This window comes from Harpia harpyja, chromosome 19 (assembly GCF_026419915.1).
Source record: "Harpia harpyja isolate bHarHar1 chromosome 19, bHarHar1 primary haplotype, whole genome shotgun sequence".
Lineage (NCBI taxonomy): Eukaryota > Metazoa > Chordata > Aves > Accipitriformes > Accipitridae > Harpia > Harpia harpyja.
In genome coordinates, this window is record NC_068958.1 from 20,849,598 (window position 1) to 20,873,631 (window position 24,034).

A 24,034-nucleotide genomic window follows, 5' to 3' on the forward strand; every position below is an offset into this window, starting at 1 on the left:
GCCGGAACAGCAGTTTGCTCAGTTGTGGTTTCAGACCTTTCCTCTAGGAACTAAGACAGCACAGTGGATTATCAAAGCACACGAGCGTTTTCTCCCAGAGAGAAAGTATTGACAATCAACTCCGACAACCGATTTTTCCTCTGCCAGCAGCAAATGCCTGAGGGCCCCCGCAGCTTCACAAATCCTCGTAGGAAGAGAAGAGACTCAAGTTCTTCAAAAATTTAAGAAAATCATTCAAAAGGTAGCTGCTAGGGAAAACGATCCCTGGTGGCAGGGTACACAATAGACCCCAGTCTCAGCTGTCTTCTGCAGGGTCACAAATTCAGACCGCACCTCTGACCTGCAGGGAAGTTCAGGACAACTGAGTGCAGATACTGCCAATTTCTACCAGTTCACCTGTGCTTTAAGACTCATTGCAAAGCCTCAGCTCGAAAAAGAATCACCTCTGGGTATCCAACAAAATAATCAGTTGCAATTTATTTATTTCTTTATTTTCAGCCGTCAATCAGTTCACCAATTTCCATGAAGAAGTCATCCTCCTCATTCTCTGGGTCCACATCAACTTCATCTTCCAGTTTGCCTCCTGAGATTTCCCAAAGAAACTTCTCAAAGTCGTCTTCTACAGAGAAGGGGGCTTCCCAGGCCCCTGTGGAGCTCAGCTGCTGTGTCTTTACCGCTACTTGTGAGGAAGCTGAGGTCGAGCTTGTGACCTCTGACTGTGCCACAGAGTCTGCCTGGCTTCCAAGGTGCAGTTCAGGACTTGGAAGAACAAGAAAGAGAGCAAATCAGTGTATGACATTCCTTAAGCAGAGACATGTTTTCTGCAAACCAGCTCTTAAAACGGTAGTTAATCCCTCCTACACCTCAGCCTTACACAGGGATTGTTATTCAATTAACCTGGGGCTACTTTTAGAGTCCAATGTATCAGCAGGTACATTTTGCAGTTTGGGGATTTATCCGCGAAGACACAGCATCTGGGGTCTGGCAAAGAAGGTTCCATTTTTGTAGCCAGAGGTACTTGGCCACCTTTACTAATTTGACTGCAAAAAGGTTACCAAGTCAACCTCTGCAGGCGTTCAGAAAACCCAAGAAGCCACTGAAAAGCTGTACCAACTTGCAGCATTTTCAGACAAGAATCTGAATAAGCAGTCCAGCCAGCTGCTAGAAGCTTATTCTTTCAGACAAATTTTTCCTCTGCTGGATTTTGGCATGAATTATCTCAAAACCCTAATGTTTCCACGTGTGAAAAAAACACAACTCAGTTTCACGTGAAAGGCACACTGATCAAGAAAAAGAACAAGTTGTGGTTGTTACCTGGCTTGGGGTTTTTCTCTCCCACGTATGGAGAGGAGGCTGTCCTCTGGCAAAGCCGGAACAATGGCCTAGGAAGAAGCAAGGTGGTTTTTATGATACACAGGTCAAAGACTGCTTTGCAGATTCTTCCTCCACTGCTTCTCCTCTGGCATTGCTGAGCCCTAACCAAAATACAGAACCAGGGCACACCTGAAGAAAAGTTAGTATTCCCTTAAAGTTTACTAACGACCTTGGGTCTTCCTAAAGAACACAGCATTAATGGACGTAGCAGAGCGTTATGTAAACACTGCCATTCACCTCGTAAAAAGCAGAAAGGTACTACAAGCGTCCTGTCGACCACTTCTGGATTTAAAAGGGAACAGAGACCCGGAGAACATTTCAGTCTTCCACCTGTTCTCCAAGAGGAGGGTACAACTTGGGCATCAATTTTACTAGGGACCCACTACTGCCTCAGTCGCTGTCCTTACCACAGCTGCTTTTTTAGCTGAAGGCTCCTTCCCGTCGCCACCAGTGGCACTCAATGGCTTCACAGCCGCCACGGCAGAGGGATGACTCTCGGCTGCCTTACGTTTCAGTGGCTGCTTTGTGGGGAAGGTGGCTTTCCCATCCAAAGGCTTCAGGCACACCTTCCATTTGGCTAGAGTAAAAGGAAGAGAGAACTGATACCGTCATGCTCTACCTCAGGAAAAAAAAAACAAAACAACAAACAAACAGGTTCTCTTAACAGCGCCACAACCCTTCTAGTTAAATGTATTTAGCCAGCACAACTACACTGCCTTTTCCCGGATTCTCAGCACTATCTTCCACACCGTTAACTCTGTTTACCAACAAGCCATAAAAAGGAGCAAAACAATTACAAAAAGGAGCCAGAGTTACAACGTGAAAATTGTCACCCTCTGCCTTTCTTTCAAAGCATGACCTAAAGTAACTCTTTAACATACAGTCAACACTTACTTTCAGCTTTCCATTCCTGGAGTTGAGCTGCCCGTTTCCCTGGTGATACGGCAGCACCCTTTCCTGGGCTTTCAACCCCATCTCCCGGAGATTTCACCAATATCCTCTTTGGAAGCTGATAAGCTGACCCTGAAACCACACTGGATTCAGGACTCCCTGATGCTCGACTTTTATCCTTGATTGCCTGTTCAACAGGAGATGGCACAGCAGCTGCTTCCTTCTGAAGCTTCTCTTCTTGGCGTTGCTTCAGCTGCCGCTTCTCCCACATTATCTCTTCAAGGCTCTTCACTTGAACTTTGGAATTAGTTGCACTCTGATCAGAGGGCCGGAAAGAAACAAAAGAAGAGGACTAAGAGGACAAAAATCTATGGAGATTTCAGTAAGAAAATCTGAGTAGCAATCCCTCCGACATAGCTCCATGTGGAACAGAGCATGTTAATACCATTCAGATCTGACATTTTTCCCCATAAAACGTTGCCTGTAACCTGTAACAGGATCCATGCTTTGCTATGGAAATAGTTTCAAAAGCCTACAATTCCCAACACAGCAAGCTTCTTCAATAGAGCAGAAGACTCTAGCTGTAATCTATTACATTCTTTTTCAGCAACAGGAAGTCATACAAGCTCCCCCAAGACAGCATTCCCTGGCAGACTGACTTCCTCTAATACAAACCTCTAGCCTTTTCTATTAAAGTTCTTAGCCCAGGATTTTAAGATCTCCTTCTTCCAGTCTCACAGAGAAAGTCACGGAGAAGAAAAACATTAACCTCGCAGATTTTATCTGGTGCTAATAGGGTTTCTTATTCGTTGTCAGGTATAATAAGATTAATTCAAAGCTTGGGGTTTAACACGTTGTCTGGAAATGCTATTGAAAGTGACAGGACTTGCGACATCACTGCAGCGCTTTCCAAATGCAGAAAGGTAGCAACACACTCAAACTGGGAGCATGCAGCAAGTTACAAACAAAACATAACAAAATGTATCAAAAATTGTGTGAATAGATAGATGTATGTCTTCACAAAGGACTCACCTCTGCGGGTGCAGAGACAGCTTTGGGAAAAGGCTTGCTCAATTCCACTATCTTCTTTTCTTCTCTTCCAGGTGCTGCGAAACAAGCAAAAAAAAAACCAAAAACCCCACATCATTTTGTCAACAGCAGAAATAAAGAAACCTAGTTACCTCTTAACGATATCTTTAGTGCTCTGCCAATTTTGACAAAAACTGGCCCTCACATTAAGAAGTTGATACATGCTTTGCAAACATAGATACATCAATAACTAAGTTAAACAACGCATATGCCAAAGAGGAAGGTAAGCCTGGATTCAGCCCAGGGAAGATCCCATACCACAAGCGGATGGCAGAAAAAAACAGAAGCAAGAAACTAGGCTACAAAGCTCCTCAGTGGAAGAATTTTCCAGTGGGAAATACAGAAAACCATCACGTGATTCACGGAAAATAATATGGTTGCATATTCTGGCACTTCCTTGCCTTCTGACTTCGTAGCCTTAAACTCTTCTACCCTCTACTATATGCAGAAGGAAAAAGCAAAGCAAATCCTGAGCAAACTGAATTTGCTTGACAGGGGAAGCGCTTCACCAGGGCAGGTACCAAATCACCTTATTACCTATTAGCTTTGTGATCCGTAACAACCTCCTCCCTGTCGGGGCAGGTTCAGGTTGTGCTGGTGGAGCTGGCACTTTTCCTCCACTCTGCTGCATCCGCAGAGCTTTCTCCCGCTTGATTTCTTCCAAGGTTTTAACACGCACTTCTCCTGCTGGCTTGGCTTTACCTGCCGGCTCTGCCGGGCGCACTTGGCTGAGCACAGACGGAGCAAGTATGCTCTGCTTCTTGGGTTTCCTCTCAACTTTTGTCTCGGTAGGAAACTCTTCTGGTTTTCGCTTCTCTCCTTCCAATCGCTTGTGGTTTTTTTCAGCCAGGGATCCTGAGAAAGTTTTCACACGAACTGCAGGGGAAGGTCTTGCCCCCGAGCTGGGATCTTCTGTTTTACAACGTCCTTCAGTCTGGGGTTTCCCTTGAGGTTCTCCTCGTCTCCGATGAGCTCTCTCAAGTCGAATTTCCTCCACTGTTTTCACATGGATCTCTCCTGCTGGCTTAGCAGCCTTCTCTGTCATCATCAAAAAAAGAGAAGCACCAACATTTAAGGAGAGTCCAGCAATATTTAAAGTCTCCAAAATCTGTCACAGGACTAAGGAAAACTAGGTTTGCGTGATCGCAAGAATGCATCTTAGGACAGCACCATTCTGCACGGTATTCTCCTCCTTTAAGCCACTTTTAGTTTGAAAACTAGTGCTATCCGGAGAGAGTTGCGACACAAAAAGCATTAGTCTATTTTATTTTGTTACTTTCTCAGACCGTTGTCTCTCTGTTCACATCTCAAACTCCTGCTCCTGGTAGTGCTTCTGTCCTACTTCTGCGTAAGCATACAGCAGGTTCTGACGGCTCACAGCAGTTTTCAAGCGGAAACCTTGATGAGGCACGAGTGGAAAACACCCCCCCACCCCTAGAGCCAGATCTCTGACAGTGGCTAAACAGGACAGCTTCAGCACTTGAGCAAGAGGAATCAGGCAGGTGTTTTTAAATTAACTTTTACGGTCGCATGAAAGTTCATGGAAAGACAGAAGGGGAAGGCATACTTAATAGCCAGTTCTTATCTGTCTCTGTACTGGTCTGCTCAGAGGGCAGTCCTAGCCTCTCCTTCAGAGACCTGGGGACTTGAACTACAAGAGAGAACAGAAAAAGTTAGGCAGACTGCATAAATCTCCATTTGGTGTTCGCATTTCGAAATGAGACCCATCACTTCACTGGGATTCAGAGCTACCTCGAGCCCTCAACCAACACGCAAAAAGAACCGTTAGAAGAAAGGACAAACAGCAAACCTAAACAGAAAATCTGTGCATCAAACCCAGATGTCTGCTTAGTAGCCGTACCTCTCTTTGCTGCTTTGTCAGCACTATCCAGAACCTCTGTCTTCTTCCCCAGCCTGTCAGCAAGGTTGCGCTTTAGCGGAAGGACACTTTTACCAGCTTCAGAAAGAGAGAAAGCAAGCAATACTTTAAGAACGTTTCTCTGGAGGAGGATTTTAGAACAGTCAGCCACAAACTTCAATGCTTCCAGGGATCTTTGCTTATATTTGTCTTTCAGCTGCTAACCAAATTTGGCACTTCTGCCATCAACACACATCTCTGCCAAAATGTATTTTCCTCCTGCACGCAGCAAAAATACCCTTAAATATAGTTCACGTTTAGATGAGGGCACCCGAACAACGGCTCACAAAAAGCTCTTACCTATGGAGGCTTTCCGTTTTCCCATCCTCTCACCAAGGTTCAGTTGAATCACAGGCTCCTCCCCTAAAACAAAGAATAATCTCTTCAGTGCACACAAACCAGTAGCCAGTAAGAGCATTGTCCTTCTAGCCCACGTCCCAGCAAAAGACACTCTTCTGGTAGCCAAACCACAGAAACGAGTGACTACGAGTAGTAGTAGTGCCACACGTTTTTTGCCTTTCCAAGGAATTTGTGCAGATCCGAACACCACCACTTATACACAGACTCGTATCACGCTACTCTCCGCAAGTGCCACCGTCAGCCTCGTCAATGCTTCAGAAATTGGCTACTTGTATAATACCATCTTCTATAGGTCTTCCCTTTCATTACTCCCCGGGTTTTCCAGTTATCCCCTTCTTTGCATACTGACACTTGTATTGACAAACCACTTCTGGATCTTTTATTGCAATACGACAAACTCAGCACCTACAAATGCCAAATATTTGCAATCAAACCAGGGCCTTTAAGCATAAAAGCAGGGTTTTAATTAGAAAAGGCAGCACCAGCAGGCTAACGTGTCTGAATTACCTTAATTATTACTTAACCTTTCGGTTGAGGAGCCATGAAATGGAAACAATAGCATTGGCTATTACCTTGCTTTGTAGACAGAGTCACAGTTCTCACTACCGTCCGTACAATTTCCTTTTCTGGCACAGGAACAGCCCGAGATTGGAGCGGAGGAACAGAAACTCCTGAAGGACCTTCTGATCAGAGCAAGCAAAACATAAGGATGTTTAGGGAAAAAAATAAAACCAACAAAAAACCAACCAACCAACCAAAACAGAAGAACTATCACAAAGACCAAAGACATTAGTTATCCATTACTGTCAAACACACAATGACCACTGCATGTAAATAAGAGAAATGAGCAATTTCCCTCTGATTTGCCCTTGGAATTCCAATCTAGAATATCAGCTGTTTGAGTTTAAGAAAACAGACTGCACGCCAAAGTAGCTCAAGGCCTGCAACTAAGCATGGAAGTCTGTCCCTCAAGCAGCTCTCAGCTGCATACACCTCCCAGTCTGAACCCAACAGCCCCCCAAAATTTCCTTTCTCGTGCCAAGAATTGTATTCACCAGTGCATAGCCAGCTATCCAGGTAGTATCAGAAGCTTAAAAACAAAAACAAAAAAAACAAAAGGATGAAGGTGAACAGAAGGCAGAAGGATAAGAAAGTAAGGGATATTAACTCACCACCTTGGTTTTTTGTTTTTTCCTTTAGTTTCTTCAATTTGATTTCTTTAACTGTTTTTATTCCAAAATTTAAATTGTCCTCTGAAAACAGAAAATCGTTAATGAAGCTGAGGCCTAAAGGCACATGTTGAAGAGCACACATCCTCAAGCTTCTTACACCTCAGAACCCTTCCAAAGTCTTCCAAATAAACCCTCTCAACACTCCCCACAAGTAAAAAAAGCCATAGAACGGATGGGCATTTTGGTAAGCAATTGGCACCCCTCCTCCCATCCTACAGAGTAAAACCTGCACTTTTAAGCGTTTTAATCCATCTACATGATATTAGATTCCTCCGTCATTAGACATGGCTTCCCACAGTGTTTGAAAGGACACACTTGCAGGCTTTTAAACTCCACGCTGTGGCTCTATTTTGTTTTACAAAAGTCAACAAGGAGGAGTTGACCTGTCTGACCCAAGGGACATACGACATTATTAGACAGGAATGAGCTCATGGAAATAACTGACTCCATCCAGCTACCCTATGTTCTACCGTACTTTTAGAACATAGTGCTTTGGAGTTAATCGTCAAGTTCTCCTTCCAATCCATCCTACTACAGCTGCTAGAATACCTTGCTTTGTATTAGCGCTGCATTTCCTAGTGGAAATTATCCGCGATCCACTAGGGGCTTCTGTTGCCGGTTGCTGGACAGCTGTTTTAGTTTCACCTCCTTCTTCAGAAAGCTGGTCTGAAAGTCCAAAATAAACCTATTCAGTTAGGGAGCAGGGATTATACGAGACGTTTCATGCTTATGTAGCTCGTACAATGACGTTTCAGTCCACGGTTCACATTCTGTTCGTATTCTTAACTACAAGCAACTGTTTGTAGGAGGGTTTTTTTAAACAGCTATATTGACTTGACAAGCTCATATAAGCAAGAGCTATACCGGGGAAAAACTATTTAAGAGTCCAGACTCTCGTCCGTAGCTTTAAACGCTACACAGTTCAGGCATTCTCTCATTTATACATTCACCTCCAGTAGAAATGCCTTCAGGAAGTAAAAAGTACCCATCTTCATCATCATCTGCAGCATTGATTACAACTGGAGGATGCGTAGGACTTGGGACCTTTTCAGAGTTTTCCACTATCATCACCCCCCTCAGCTGCGGAGAGGGATTTGACTGGACAGAAAGTTTGTTTTGCTGCAGTGACGCCTGAGCCATTTTCACAGCATCTTCTGCAGACTCAGGGGGACTTGGAAGCGTAGCTAGAGGAAGATGAGGATCATCTCTCATTTGGCCATGTAAAACTTTCACCCCAACCTTGCACTCACTGTCTAGATAGGGTAGATAAGGTACATAACCCACCTGGCTACTGAATTCAGAGTTTCCTATTCCCCACCCCTATGAACACACTAGGAACAACGGCTTCCCTTCACACACTAATCTCGCCACCCGACCATCCAGAAAGGATTAAATGAGGGGAAAGCAACCTGAAGTGCAAAGATCACACAAAGCACAGAGAAGCTGAGCATGAAAGAAAAAATTACATACCAGAATTACAGTCCGTTTAGCTGAGAGCCTGCGACTGCACACTTCTCCCTACACTCATCAGTGAGCAGTTACCTGATGCCTTCTACGGCATTGTACCCACTCCTAAGTAATATTCAAAATTAATTCTTTAATGCTGAAAGAAAAAGGACCCAAGAAACTCACTTTTGCTTGGCGGGAAGAAGCGTCCGTCGACATAACGTCCTTTCGTGTGACGGAACGCGCAGTTGGATTTTTGACAGCCAGCTGCTTGATTCTCCCAGTGGCAAGGAATCTCACTGCGTTTTTTCTGAAGACAGAAAGAAATAAAAGCTCATGGTAACACTCGCCTGAGATTTGCTAAGAGACATAGTTACACGTCATGCCAGAGACAGGGCTATTGCAGTGCACTGCGGAAACATCATTCCAAAGGGCAGTTTATCACTGAAAGCATTTCAGGGCAGATCGACAAAGTTTGCGTAAGCTGTAACAACTACATATTATCTAGCTTTCCTGTCATTCCGTTGGAGAAGACGGGGGCTCTCACACATCAGTTCAGGGTGGGTTAAACTAAGACAACGTGCAAAATACTGGGATTTTTCAGAGGGAAAAAATGCCTTAAATTGCCTAGCTTGAATCTCTCTCAATTTACCTTTCAGAGCCTTATCTCCTTCCCATCTTCTCCCTCCCCACCCTGTGCTACCCCAAGACCTCAGAACAACGTCAGCACCTAATACAAAAATGTCTTGCTGAGATATACCTAAGAAATTGATTTTTCTTCCCCCAACTTCCTCCCACCCCCCTCCAAGTAACAGAAACCAGTATCATTTTAAAGCAAGTAAAGCTATCACGTACAAGCACATTCAGTCTACCGACAGCAAGGAAAAATGCTTTCAGGGATTTAGTTTGAGAACACATCTTTAGGCAAACACTCACTTCGACTTCCATGTGTCTGAACCTGCAGCTAGTCCTGAAACAGCGACCCTCCCGCCACAGCCTGCACACTCTCTCATTGCCCAGAGCAGCCTCACAGTGGCGGAAGGAACAGCTGTCTCCCTGTAACCAAAAGGAAATCAACAAAAAGGAAATTAAAACAGTACAGCCTAAAAAATTATCCATGCTAGCAGAACTGGAAGCAGAATCTAACTGCTTATTCAGTTAACAGAAATCTGGATGTCCCCTCCCCCTCTGCCCCCTCCTCTCCTAAAAACTCAACAAGAAACCCCAAAGCAAAAGAAGCCCAAACATACCTTGTTACAGGTGGAATAGAAATAGAAGTAGCAGTCGTCTCCTTGCTTAGACATAATCGACACTCTGAGAATGAGCTCAGGTCCTAAGGGTTCGCTCTCAACAGGGACTTCCTCCAATCCTGGCAAGAGCTGGCTTTGCTCTTTCTTGGACTGAAAGTCTCCTGATGGCTTGATCAGTCAAATCTTCTTTTTCAAAGTAACCCTAAAGAAAGGTATCAGTAGGTGAAAAAGAAGAAACAGTCCTACTCCCTGGCCTAACCTTCCAGCTTGCTGACCTGCCTTTGTCCTGTACCAAAGACCAAGAAGGGAACAAAACTTTGTTTTGCACCCCAACAAACGCACGAGGGGAGTATTATTGCACCTACCTGTGGGTACTTGTGGGTTATAAAGCACAAAGTATTCCACTTGGGCAGTCTCTCTTGCTGCTCTACTTTGTGCCTTTAATCGCTTACAAAAGTATTAAAGATGCTTAACGCCCCCCCTGTTTATTACGACAGTCAGATCACAAGGAAGGCAGAGCACCAGGAACTGCGTGTTCTCATCCCCCCTGTCAATCCGTCAGCCTTACCCCAGCTGCAAACAGCTGCTGATGATTTACCTGCTTGTTACCGCACTCCACTAGGCTGACAGCGCCCTAGGCGTCACAAGTTACATAGACAATGCTGCGTTATGATGCGTATGCAAACCACCCATCGGGTCGTCTGAAGCACAGAACAAGCTCTTGCTAACACATCTCATCTCTGGATGAGAATCTGAAGCCAAGTTGTCCAAAGCTGAAGCAGAAGAGTCAGAATTTCCACTCTACATTTGTTTTAGTCAACTCTACCTGTTAAATACTGTCTGAACATACATACACATACCTGTTTATACACACACCAAGAGCGAGTGACGATAAAGTCAGCAAGAGTGATAGTAAAGATTAGAATGTGGGGCTATTTGCCACAGCAGACTGCATAAAAAGTCTCTCATTTTGAGGGAACCCGTAAAAACAAAAGATCTACAGAACAGTTTGATGCTTTAGAACACGAGTGATTTTAGGGCCAGCACACAAACAGGCATGCCTATGTACACGCGTACAGTATAAACGTATCTATACACACGAGCGTGCACAGCATATGTTGTATGATATCCCTATCGAGAGCAACTCTTAGCCCTAATCAGACACGCAGAGTTGCAATCAATTAACAGCAGGAAGACACCAGATCGAGGATACAGCAAGCTTTGAGAGGCAGGGAAATGCTTCCTTTGCAAGTGGCGTGGCTGCACGGTACCAAGAATTTGGAATTACTTTGATTTTAGGAAAGAATTTGTTTTCTTTTTACATCAGAGCCAATGCTACAAGTTTGCCATCGTACGCTGTTCTCTAATCCATATATCCATCATCACGCATTGCAGCAAGATCACGGAAGGTTTGAAAAGATGGCTTAGGTCCAATTTGACAGCTGATGATTTTTTGGTGCCTCCAGAGCTGAAACTGATCTTCTTTAGCCACAAGCAGGTTTTTTGGATGCAAAGTCAGATACTTTGATTCTTACTGTTCTGAAGATACTAAATGCCACAAAACCTGCAGCCACACCAGATAAAGCTCAAATTCAAGCGGTTCTGACGCCTTCCATTCAGATGCTGCGCATTTCTGTGCAAGTATTTCTGACGCTTTTGGACAAAACGGCATGAAATAGTTCTTACAGCTTAATAACAAAAGGTTGGAACCTTCTACTCACACAAACACTAGCGGATTTTCCAGGATTTTCTTTTTTCCAGCAGGGAATTTTCCCAAATCTGAAATAAAGAGAGGACAAGTTGGGTTCTCATGTTAGTTTCTGGGTTTTGACTGCTTGGCAAAGGGAGTTGTTATGGGTTTGTGTGGCGGGGTTTTGGTAGCAGCGCAGGGGCTGCAGGGGTGGCTCCTGTGAGAAGCTGCTCGAAGCTCCCTCAGCTCGGAGTCGGACCCGCCTCTGGCCCAGGCCGACGCAATCAGCGACAGTGGTAGCGCCTCTGGGATAAACTATTTCAGAAGGGGAACCTGCAGCGAGCAGGGGGATTAGGAATGTGAGAGGAACAGCTCTGCAGACACCGGGGTCGGGGGGCAGGAGGGGCACCTGAGGAGGTTGATGCCCCTGCAGCCCCTGGAGGCGAACGGTGGAGCAGAGGCCCCCCAAGATGGCCGTGGCTCCATGGGAAAGCCCGCGCTGGAGCAGCGTGTGGCTGAAGACCGGCCCGCGGAAAGGACCCACGCCAGGGAAGTTCGGGAAGAACTGAAGCCCGCGGAAAGGACCCACGCCAGGGAAGTTTGTGAGGAACTGCAGCCCGCGGCAAGGACGAGACCTTCCTGAAGGACAGTCTCCTGTGGGAGGGACCTCGCGGTGGAGCAGGGGACGAGCGCGGAGTCCTCCTCCCCCTGAGGAGGAAGGAGCGGCAGAGACAACCTGTGAGGAACCGACCCCAGCCCCCATTCCCCGCCGCCGGGGGAGCAGGGAGAGAAACCCGGGAGTGGAGTTGAGGCGGGAAGGAGGGAGGGGTGGGGGGCAGGTGTTCGCAGGTTTGGTTTGACTTCCTAATATCCTTGGCTTCTTTGGATTTGTAGTAAACTACATTGATTTTGTTTCTTCCCCAAGCTGAGCCTGTCTTTTGCCCGTGACCATAAGGGGTGAGTGATCTCTCCCAGTCCTTACCTCGACCCACGAGCCTGCCTTATGTTTTCTGCTCATCCCACCGTGGCCCGGGGCAGCAGGGGGAGAGGAGAGTGAGCAAGCGGCTGCGTGGTGCTTTGTTACCGGCTGGGCTTAAACCACAACAGGAGTAAGACCAGTTGTTAAGTGCAAGGTTTTCTTCCCTTCTTCAGTATTGATGGGACTATTCACTTTTGACCCTTAGCACCTTCAAAAACAGACTCTTGTGTCATACAGATTCCTACGCATCTCCTGCTAGAAATTACTGGCGCTCCTTCAGGTAGAAGTCTGACAAGAAACATTCTTCCAAATGTGTTGCTGATGCCATTGATAATTAAATTAAATTTCAAGCACGATTTCTGCAGTTTGCACAAGCCAACGCTTAAATGGGTGGCAATTAAGGGACACTGCTTTGCCCAGCAGAGGCATTCCAATACAAATCAGGAGGAATTCACGGTCTAGAAGGCGCCATTTCTTTTCCCTAGGAAGTGAGAGACACCTGTATAGTGCAACTTTACTACATTCACCACCATGGGGGGAACAAGAGAAATCCCCTCAGACCTAGCTCTTTTCAGTGCCCAAGCAGCTCAGCATTTTGCGTGTTGCCTTCCATATTCCTGAGCAGGAGTTCGACTGGACCCCTCCAGCCACCCGGGCTGCAGAAAACGTGCAGCGCAGTCCATCCGTTGTTCCCCACATTTGAAAGACAAAGACTCGCCTCAGGCAGAGGCAGATTCTTTCTCCTTCACGTTCAACAAAACCACCAGCTCAGGAAACAGCAGGAACCGAGACCTAGCCAGTATCTGCTCACTGTACTCCAAACTCAACACTCTTCACACCTTTTGTGCTTTAAAGCCTTGCTACGGGGAAGGCTCACGCAGCCAGGATTCAGGCATCGCTCGGGTTACACAGACACACTGACATACCCAGCTCTTTCCTTGGTTTTGCTTTGGAGTGAATTTCCTCTGCGTCGTCCGGCACCAAGTTCATATATTCATCAAAGCCCTAAAAATCAGCAACAAAAGCCGTCGGTGAGCTACGTCCCCTGCTCTAAACTTCAGCAACAACGACACAAACTATCGTGAGCTGTGCTGACGTGGGCTGGACAATTAAGACTATTAATTGGAGAGGCACGAGGTCTTGCCACCCCCCATGCTAGTTTTTCCTGACAGGAAGAAACAGTTTTATCAATTTGAAGAACAACCAACAAAAACCCCAAGCCAAAGACATCCTGATACTCACAATGATGCAGCCTTCTAGCCCCATGTTCACTTGCTCAGAAAGCCACACCTGGATCCTGGACCTCTGCAAAATGATGGAGGGGGAGAGCACAACAGGAACATAAACACTCCACACAATTTTGTTCTCTCCTGTGCATTAACAACTCCTTGCTGCCGATAGCTTCGTAACACTCGAGGCAGTAACTCTCACGCGTGGTTTCGGTTACATCCTCGGTCATTTTTAAGGTGGTAGACTATTTTGGAAATACTCTCTGCCTTCACTGGCGAACACGCAACAGCACAGGCTTTAAAGACTGTCACGGAAAACATCCCTGCACACCCAACTGCAAGAGCAAACGCCTCTTACAAAGGTAACCCCTTAAGGTGAGAAGGAAAAACGCCCAAATCGGAACTAGTTGGTCTTCTCACGGATCGCAACGACAGCAAGTTCTTCAGTTCAACAGGAACCGGCTCCAAAAACCCCATCCTGAACTCGGAAAGACCCCTCCGGCGTGCCGCCCCGCTCCCCACACGGCTCTAAGGGCCCTGCGCAAGAAGCACCGGGACGTTCCTCTCACACGGGGCCGAAGCCGCGGCAGCCCGGCGGTACTCACGTTCTGCAGGTAGCGGAAGATGAGGATCTGGAGCGGAGCGTTAAGGACGCCCCACAGACAGACCACGCACCCACACCCTTCCTGCGCCAGGGTTCGTTAAAAACCCTGTTAAGTGCTGTCATGGGGAACAGCTCAACTACCGGCGAAGGCGGAGGAGCCCAGGCTACGTTTAATACAGGACCTTCAGGAGAATACGAATATAAGAGGGAAGAATAAAATATTTACAGAAACCATGGCGTACACCAAACCCCGTCTCCACGGGCAGAGCCTAGGCCGGGGACAGCGAAGGCTGACGACGGAGCAGGAGGAGGGAAGCAGCGAGGGGGAAGCCTTCCTCGCCGGGCTCTCGCACGCTCTTCCTCTCTCCCGAAGTCTGCGCAGAAGTCTCAGCGGGAGAAAGTCCTGCAGCAGGATAAAGCGTCGGCAGCTTGGGGCTGGGTGACCCTTCTGGAGCCGGAACAGCAGTTTGCTCAGTTTTGGTTTCAGACCTTTCCTCTAGGAACTAAGACAGCACAGTGGATTATCAAAGCACGCAAGTGTTTTCTCCCAGAGAGAAAGCATTGACAATCAACTCTGACAACTGATTTTTCCTCTGCCAGCAGCAAATGCCTGAGGGCCCCCGCAGCTTCACAAATCCTCGTAGGAAGAGAAGAGACTCAAGTTCTTCAAAAATTTAAGAAAATCATTCAAAAGGTAGCTGCTAGGGAAAATGATCCCTAGTGGCAGGGTACACAATAGACCCCAGTCTCAGCTGTCTTCTGCAGGGTCACAAATTCAGACCGCACCTCTGACCTGCAGGGAAGTTCAGGACAACTGAGTGCAGATACTGCCAATTTCTACCAGTTCACCTGTGCTTTAAGACTCATTGCAAAGCCTCAGCTCGAAAAAGAATCACCTCTGGGTATCCAACAAAATAATCAGTTGCAATTTATTTATTTATTTCTTTATTTTCAGCCTTAAGACTATGCGGTTCAGATGTCCAGCATTTCAGCAAGTTCCATGAGGAGCTCATCCTCATCCTTCTCTGGGTCTGGGTCAATTATGTCTTCCAGTTTGCCTCCTGAGATTTCCCAAAGAAACTTCTCAAAGTCGTCTTCTACAGAGAAGGGGGCTTCCCAGGCCCCTGTGGAGCTCAGCTGGTGTGTCTTTACCGCTACTTGTGTGGAAGCTGAGGTCGAGCTTGTGACCTCTGACTGTGCCACAGAGTCTGCCTGGCTTCCAAGGTGCAGTTCAGGACTTGGAAGAACAAGAAAGAGAGCAAATCAGTGTATGACATTCCTTAAGCAGAGACATGTTTTCTGCAAGCCAGCTCTTAAAACGGTAGTTAATCCCTCCTACACCTCAGCCTTACACAGGGATTGTTATTCAATTAACCTGGGGCTACTTTTAGAGCCCAATGTATCAGCAGGTACATTTTGCAGTTTGGGGATTTATCCGCGAAGACACAGCATCTGGGGTCTGGCAAAGAAGGTTCCATTTTTGTAGCCAGAGGTACTTGGCCACCTTTACTAATTTGACTGCAAAAAGGTTACCAAGTCAACCTCTGCAGGCGTTCAGAAAACCCAAGAAGCCACTGAAAAGCTGTACCAACTTGCAGCATTTTCAGACAAGAATCTGAATAAGCAGTCCAGCCAGCTGCTAGAAGCTTATTCTTTCAGACAAATTTTTCCTCTGCTGGATTTTGGCATGAATTATCTCAAAACTCTAATTTTTCCACGTGTGAAAAAAACCACAACTCAGTTTCACGTGAAAGGCACACTGATCAAGAAAAAGAACAAGTTGTGGTTGTTACCTGGCTTGGGGTTTTTCTCTCCCACGTATGGAGAGGAGGCTGTCCTCTGGCAAAGCCGGAACAATGGCCTAGGAAGAAGCAAGGTGGTTTTTATGATACACAGGTCAAAGACTGCTTTGCAGATTCTTCCTCCACTGCTTCTCCTCTGGCATTGCTGAGCCCTAACCAAAATACAGAACCAGGGCACACCTGAAGAAAAGTTAGTATTCCCTTAAAGTTTACTAACGACCTTGGGTCTTCCTAAAGAACACGGCATTAATGGACGTAGCAGAGCGTTATGTAAACACTGCCATTCACCTCGTAAAAAGCAGAAAGGTACTACAAGCGTCCTGTCGACCACTTCTGGATTTAAAAGGGAACAGAGACCCGGAGAACATTTCAGTCTTCCACCTGTTCTCCAAGAGGAGCGTACAACTTGGGCATCAATTTTACTAGGGACCCACTACTGCCTCAGTCGCTGTCCTTACCACAGCTGCTTTTTTAGCTGAAGGCTCCTTCCCGTCGCCACCAGTGGCACTCAATGGCTTCACAGCCGCCACGGCAGAGGGATGACTCTCGGCTGCCTTACGTTTCAGTGGCTGCTTTGTGGGGAAGGTGGCTTTCCCATCCAAAGGCTTCAGGCACACCTTCCATTTGGCTAGAGTAAAAGGAAGAGAGAACTGATACCGTCATGCTCTACCTCAGGAAAAAAAAAACAAAACAACAAACAAACAGGTTCTCTTAACAGCGCCACAACCCTTCTAGTTAAATGTATTTAGCCAGCACAACTACACTGCCTTTTCCCGGATTCTCAGCACTATCTTCCACACCGTTAACTCTGTTTACCAACAAGCCATAAAAAGGAGCAAAACAATTACAAAAAGGAGCCAGAGTTACAACGTGAAAATTGTCACCCTCTGCCTTTCTTTCAAAGCATGACCTAAAGTAACTCTTTAACATACAGTCAACACTTACTTTCAGCTTTCCATTCCTGGAGTTGAGCTGCCCGTTTCCCTGGTGATACGGCAGCACCCTTTCCTGGGCTTTCAACCCCATCTCCCGGAGATTTCACCAATATCCTCTTTGGAAGCTGATAAGCTGACCCTGAAACCACACTGGATTCAGGACTCCCTGATGCTCGACTTTTATCCTTGATTGCCTGTTCAACAGGAGATGGCACAGCAGCTGCTTCCTTCTGAAGCTTCTCTTCTTGGCGTTGCTTCAGCTGCCGCTTCTCCCACATTATCTCTTCAAGGCTCTTCACTTGAACTTTGGAATTAGTTGCACTCTGATCAGAGGGCCGGAAAGAAACAAAAGAAGAGGACTAAGAGGACAAAAATCTATGGAGATTTCAGTAAGAAAATCTGAGTAGCAATCCCTCCAAAATAGCTCCATGTGGAACAGAGCATGTTAATACCATTCAGATCTGACATTTTTCCCCATAAAACGTTGCCTGTAACCTGTAACAGGATCCATGCTTTGCTATGGAAATAGTTTCAAAAGCCTACAATTCCCAACACAGCAAGCTTCTTCAATAGAGCAGAAGACTCTAGCTGTAATCTATTACATTCTTTTTCAGCAACAGGAAGTCATACAAGCTCCCCCAAGACAGCATTCCCTGGCAGACTGACTTCCTCTAATACAAACCTCTAGCCTTTTCTATTAAAGTTCTTAGCCCAGGATTTTAAGATCTCCTTCTTCCAGTCTCACAGAGAAAGTCACGGAGAAGAAAAACATTAACCTCGCAGATTTTATCTGGTGCTAATAGGGTTTCTTATTCGTTGTCAGGTATAATAAGATTAATTCAAAGCTTGGGGTTTAACACGTTGTCTGGAAATGCTATTGAAAGTGACAGGACTTGCGACATCACTGCAGCACTTTCCAAATGCAGAAAGGTAGCAACACACTCAAACTGGGAGCATGCAGCAAGTTACAAACAAAACATAACAAAATGTATCAAAAATTGTATGAATAGATAGATGTATGTCTTCACAAAGGACTCACCTCTGCGGGTGCAGAGACAGCTTTGGGAAAAGGCTTGCTCAATTCCACTATCTTCTTTTCTTCTCTTCCAGGTGCTGCGAAACAAGCAAAAAAAAAACCAAAACCCCCACATCATTTTGTCAACAGCAGAAATAAAGAAACCTAGTTACCTCTTTAACGATATCTTTAGTGCTCTGCCAATTTTGACAAAAACTGGCCCTCACATTAAGAAGTTGATACATGCTTTGCAAACATAGATACATCAATAACTAAGTTAAACAACGCATATGCCAAAGAGGAAGGTAAGCCTGGATTCAGCCCAGGGAAGATCCCATACCACAAGCGGATGGCAGAAAAAAACAGAAGCAAGAAACTAGGCTACAAAGCTCCTCAGTGGAAGAATTTTCCAGTGGGAAATACAGAAAACCATCACGTGATTCACAGAAAATAATATGGTTGCATATTCTGGCACTTCCTTGCCTTCTGACTTCGTAGCCTTAAACTCTTCTACCCTCTACTATATGCAGAAGGAAAAAGCAAAGCAAATCCTGAGCAAACTGAATTTGCTTGACAGGGGAAGCGCTTCACCAGGGCAGGTACCAAATCACCTTATTACCTATTAGCTTTGTGATCCGTAACAACCTCCTCCCTGTCGGGGCAGGTTCAGGTTGTGCTGGTGGAGCTGGCACTTTTCCTCCACTCTGCTGCATCCGCAGAGCTTTCTCCCGCTTGATTTCTTCCAAGGTTTTAACACGCACTTCTCCTGCTGGCTTGGCTTTACCTGCCGGCTCTGCCGGGCGCACTTGGCTGAGCACAGACGGAGCAAGTATGCTCTGCTTCTTGGGTTTCCTCTCAACTTTTGTCTCGGTAGGAAACTCTTCTGGTTTTCGCTTCTCTCCTTCCAATCGCTTGTGGTTTTTTTCAGCCAGGGATCCTGAGAAAGTTTTCACACGAACTGCAGGGGAAAGTCTTGCCCCCGAGCTGGGATCTTCTGTTTTACAACGTCCTTCAGTCTGGGGTTTCCCTTGAGGTTCTCCTCGTCTCCGATGAGCTCTCTCAAGTCGAATTTCCTCCACTGTTTTCACATGGATCTCTCCTGCTGGCTTAGCAGCCTTCTCTGTCATCATCAAAAAAAGAGAAGCACCAACATTTAAGGAGAGTCCAGCAATATTTAAAGTCTCCAAAATCTGTCACAGGACTAAGGAAAACTAGGTTTGCGTGATCCCAAGAATGCATCTTAGGACAGCACCATTCTGCACGGTATTCTCCTCCTTTAAGCCACTTGTAGTTTGAAAACTAGTGCTATCCGGAGAGAGTTGCGACACAAAAAGCATTAGTCTATTTTATTTTGTTACTTTCTCAGACCGTTGTCTCTCTGTTCACATCTCAAACTCCTGCTCCTGGTAGTGCTTCTGTCCTACTTCTGCGTAAGCATACAGCAGGTTCTGACGGCTCACAGCAGTTTTCAAGCGGAAACCTTGATGAGGCACGAGTGGAAAACACCCCCCCACCCCTAGAGCCAGATCTCTGACAGTGGCTAAACAGGACAGCTTCAGCACTTGAGCAAGAGGAATCAGGCAGGTGTTTTTAAATTAACTTTTACGGTCGCATGAAAGTTCATGGAAAGACAGAAGGGGAAGGCATACTTAATAGCCAGTTCTTATCTGTCTCTGTACTGGTCTGCTCAGAGGACAGTCCTAGCCTCTCCTTCAGAGACCTGGGGACTTGAACTACAAGAGAGAACAGAAAAAGTTAGGCAGACTGCATAAATCTCCATTTGGTGTTCGCATTTCGAAATGAGACCCATCACTTCACTGGGATTCAGAGCTACCTCGAGCCCTCAACCAACACGCAAAAAGAACCGTTAGAAGAAAGGACAAACAGCAAACCTAAACAGAAAATCTGTGCATCAAACCCAGATGTCTGCTCAGTAGCCGTACCTCTCTTTGCTGCTTTGTCAGCACTATCCAGAACCTCTGTCTTCTTCCCCAGCCTGTCAGCAAGGTTGCGCTTTAGCGGAAGGACACTTTTACCAGCTTCAGAAAGAGAGAAAACAAGCAATACTTTAAGAACGTTTCTCTGGAGGAGGATTTTAGAACAGTCAGCCACAAACTTCAATGCTTCCAGGGATCTTTGCTTATATTTGTCTTTCAGCTGCTAACCAAATTTGCCACTTCTGCCGTCAACATACATCTCTGCCAAAATGTATTTTCCTCCTGCACGCAGCAAAAATACCCTTAAATATAGTTCACGTTTAGATGAGGGCACCCGAACAACGGCTCACAAAAAGCTCTTACCTGTGGAGGCTTTCCGTTTTCCCATCCTCTCGCCAAGGTTCAGTTGAATCACAGGCTCCTCCCCTAAAACAAAGAATAATCTCTTCAGTGCACACAAACCAGTAGCCAGTAAAAGCATTGTCCTTCTAGCCCACGTCCCAGCAAAAGACACTCTTCTGGTAGCCAAACCACAGAAACGAGTGACTACGAGTAGTAGTAGTGCCACACGTTTTTTGCCTTTCCAAGGAATTTGTGCAGATCTGAACACCACCACTTATACACAGACTCGTATCACGCTACTCTCCGCAAGTGCCACCGTCAGCCTCGTCAATGCTTCAGAAATTGGCTACTTGTATAATACCATCTTCTATAGGTCTTCCCTTTCATTACTCCCCGGGTTTTCCGGTTATCCCCTTATTTGCATACCGACACTTGTATTGACAGTAGCCTCTCTCTCTGCTGCTACTGCACTTAACCCAACCACTACTTCTGCCACATGCTGTCCACACATTAGCTCATTCACAAATCTCACTCAACTTCAGGAACATGAAAGTCCAATTAAGCACATTGGAGAGTCTGTAAGATGCTGTAATACGTGAAGAGCTACGGCTTCATGTCAGGCTGATAAAAAACACTTCTGGATCTTTTATTGCAATACAACAAACTCAGCACCTACAAATGCCAAATATTTGCAATCAAACCAGGGCCTTTAAGCATAAAAGCAGGGTTTTAATTAGAAAAGGCAGCACCAGCAGGCTAACGTGTCTGAATTATCTTAATTATTACTTAACCTTGTGGTTGAGGAGCCATGAAATGGAAACAACAGTATTCACTATAAGTAGGGGATATTAACTCACCACCTTGCTTTTTTGTTTTTTCCTTTAGTTTCTCCAATTTGATTTCTTCAAGTGTTTTTATTCCAAAATTTAAATTGTCCTCTGAAAACAGAAAATCATTAATGAAGCTGAGGCCTAAAGGCACATGTTGAAGAGCACACATCCTCAAGCTTCTTACACCTCAGAACCCTTCCAAAGTCTTCCAAATAAACCCTCTCAACACTCCCCACAAGTAAAAAAAGCCATAGAACGGATGGGCATTTTGGTAAGCAATTGGCACCCCTCCTCCCATCCTACAGAGTAAAACCTGCACTTTTAAGCGTTTTAATCCATCTACATGATATTCGATTCCTCTGTCATTAGACATGGCTTCCCACAGTGTTTGAAAGGACGCATTTGCAGGCATTTAAGCTCCACGCTGTGGCTCTATTTTGTTTTACAAAAGTCAACAAGGAGGAGTTGACCTGTCTGACCCAAGGGACATACGACATTATTAGACAGGAACGAGCTCATGGAAATAACTGACTCCATCCAGCTACCCTATGTTCTACCGTACTTTTAGAACATAGTGCTTTGGAGTTAATCGTCAAGTTCTCCTTCCAATCCATCCTACTACAGCTGCTAGAATACCTTGCTTTGTATTACCGCTGCATTTCCTAGTGGAAATTATCCGCGATCCACTAGGGGCTTCTGTTGCCGGTTGCTGGACAACTGTTTTAGTTTCACCTCCTTCTTCAGAAAGCTGGTCTGAAAGTCCAAAATAAACCTATTCAGTTAGGGAGCAGGGATTATACGAGACGTTTCATGCTTATGTAGCTCGTACAATGACGTTTCAGTCCACGGTTCACATTCTGTTCGTATTCTTAACTACAAGCAACTGTTTGTAGGAGGGTTTTTTTAAACAGCTATATTGACTTGACAAGCTCATATAAGCAAGAGCTATACCGGGGAAAAACTATTTAAGAGTCCAGACTCTCGTCCGTAGCTTTAAACGCTACACAGTTCAGGCATTCTCTCATTTATACATTCACCTCCAGTAGAAGTGCCTTCAGGAAGTAAAAAGTACCCATCTTCATCATCATCTGCAGCATTGATTACAACTGGAGGATGCGTAGGACTTGGGACCTTTTCAGAGTTTTCCACTATCATCACCCCCCTCAGCTGCGGAGAGGGATTTGACTGGACAGAAAGTTTGTTTTGCTGCAGTGACGCCTGAGCCATTTTCACAGCATCTTCTGCAGACTCAGGGGGACTTGGAAGCGTAGCTAGAGGAAGATGAGGATCATCTCTCATTTGGCCATGTAAAACTTTCACCCCAACCTTGCACTCACTGTCTAGATAGGGTAGATAAGGTACATAACCCACCTGGCTACTGAATTCAGAGTTTCCTATTCCCCACCCCTACGAACACACTAGGAACAACGGCTTCCCTTCACACACTAATCTCGCCACCCGACCATCCAGAAAGGATTAAATGAGGGGAAAGCAACCTGAAGTGCAAAGATCACACAAAGCACAGAGAAGCTGAGCATGAAAGAAAAAATTACATACCAGAATTACAGTCCGTTTAGCTGAGAGCCTGCGACTGCACACTTCTCCCTACACTCATCAGTGAGCAGTTACCTGATGCCTTCTACGGCATTGTACCCACTCCTAAGTAATATTCAAAATTAATTCTTTAATGCTGAAAGAAAAAGGACCCAAGAAACTCACTTTTGCTTGGCGGGAAGAAGCGTCCGTCGACATAACGTCCTTTCGTGTGACGGAACGCACAGTTGGATTTTTGACAGCCAGCTGGTTGATTCTCCCAGTAGCAAGGAATCTCACTGCGTTTTTTCTGAAGACAGAAAGAAATAAAAGCTCATGGTAACACTCGCCTGAGATTTGCTAAGAGACATAGTTACACGTCATGCCAGAGACAGGGCTATTGCAGTGCACTGCGGAAACATCATTCCAAAGGGCAGTTATCACTGAAAGCATTTCAGGGCAGATCGACAAAGTTTGCGTAAGCTGTAACAACTACATATTATCCAGCTTTCCTGTCATTCCGTTGGAGAAGATGGGCGGCTCTCACACATCAGTTCAGGGTGGGTTAAACTAAGACAACGTGCAAAATACTGGGATTTTTCAGAGGGAAAAAATGCCTTAAATTGCCTAGCTTGAATCTCTCTCAATTTACCTTTCAGAGCCTTATCTCCTTCCCATCTTCTCCCTCCCCACCCTGTGCTACCCCAAGACCTCAGAACAACGTCAGCACCTAATACAAAAATGTCTTGCTGAGATATACCTAAGAAATTGATTTTTCTTCCCCCAAATTCCTCCCACCCCCCTCCAAGTAACACAAACCAGTATCATTTTAAAGCAAGTAAAGCTATCACGTACAAGCACATTCAGTCTACCGACAGCAAGGAAAAATGCTTTCAGGGATTTCGTTTGAGAACACATCTTTAGGCAAACACTCACTTCGACTTCCATGTGTCTGAACCTGCAGCTAGTCCTGAAACAGCGACCCTCCCGCCACAGCCTGCACACTCTCTCATTGCCCAGAGCAGCCTCACAGTGGCGGAAGGAACAGCTGTCTCCCTGTAACCAAAAGGAAATCAACAAAAAGGAAATTAAAACAGTACAGCCTAAAAAATTATCCATGCTAGCAGAACTGGAAGCAGAATCTAACTGCTTATTCAGTTAACAGAAATCTGGATGTCCCCTCCCCCTCTGCCCCCTCCTCTCCTAAAAACTCAACAAGAAACCCCAAAGCAAAAGAAGCCCAAACATACCTTGTTACAGGTGGAATAGAAATAGAAGTAGCAGTCGTCTCCTTGCTTAGACATAATCGACACTCTGAGAACGAGCTCAGGTCCTAAGGGTTCGCTCTCAACAGGGACTTCCTCCAATCCTGGCAAGAGCTGGCTTTGCTCTTTCTTGGACTGAAAGTCTCCTGATGGCTTGATCAGTCAAATCTTCTTTTTCAAAGTAACCCTAAAGAAAGGTATCAGTAGGTGAAAAAGAAGAAACAGTCCTACTCCCTGGCCTAACCTTCCAGCTTGCTGACCTGCCTTTATCCTGTACCAAAGACCAAGAAGGGAACAAAACTTTGTTTTGCAC

The 24,034-nt window shown here is 45.7% G+C and overlaps 2 protein-coding genes across 2 annotated transcripts; both read right to left on the minus strand.

Moving 5' to 3' along the window:
* Positions 1-452: 452 nt before the first annotated feature.
* On the minus strand, positions 453-9,614 carry LOC128154792 (zinc finger CCCH domain-containing protein 11A-like). Its single transcript, XM_052815873.1, has 16 exons — positions 9,561-9,614; positions 9,247-9,366; positions 8,497-8,620; positions 7,830-8,048; positions 7,414-7,530; positions 6,805-6,885; positions 6,205-6,315; positions 5,573-5,635; positions 5,212-5,311; positions 4,922-5,007; positions 3,892-4,392; positions 3,298-3,371; positions 2,269-2,581; positions 1,785-1,951; positions 1,315-1,382; positions 453-759 (listed from the first exon to the last, which is right to left on the minus strand). The coding sequence occupies exons 1-16, from the start codon at positions 9,612-9,614 to the stop codon at positions 495-497; spliced, it is 2,463 nt and encodes an 820-aa protein (XP_052671833.1). The 3' UTR covers positions 453-494.
* Positions 9,615-15,046: 5,432 nt separating this feature from the next.
* Positions 15,047-23,760, minus strand: LOC128154244 (zinc finger CCCH domain-containing protein 11A-like; the record flags this gene model as incomplete). The annotated part of the gene is made up of 15 exons (XM_052814509.1): positions 23,707-23,760; positions 23,393-23,512; positions 22,643-22,766; positions 21,976-22,194; positions 21,560-21,676; positions 20,958-21,031; positions 20,115-20,172; positions 19,754-19,853; positions 19,464-19,549; positions 18,434-18,934; positions 17,839-17,912; positions 16,810-17,122; positions 16,326-16,492; positions 15,856-15,923; positions 15,047-15,299 (listed from the first exon to the last, which is right to left on the minus strand). Coding segments are annotated over exons 1-15 (2,328 nt in total), but the record flags the coding sequence as incomplete, so codon positions are not given.
* Between the last annotated feature and the right edge of the window lie 274 nt (positions 23,761-24,034).

What these genes read in the sequence shown, in the direction of transcription:
- LOC128154792 (XM_052815873.1), bottom strand. Translation starts at nt 9,614, where the DNA reads ATGTCTAAGCAAGGAGACGACTGCTACTTCTATTTCTATTCCACCTGT. An exon ending in CAGCGCTAATACAAAGCAAG is followed by an intron (nt 6,886 to 7,413) that starts GTATTCTAGCAG and finishes TTCTGTTTTCAG; the next exon opens with AGGACAATTTAAATTTTGGA. An exon ending in AGATAAGAACTGGCTATTAA is followed by an intron (nt 4,393 to 4,921) that starts GTATGCCTTCCC and finishes TGATGATGACAG; the next exon opens with AGAAGGCTGCTAAGCCAGCA.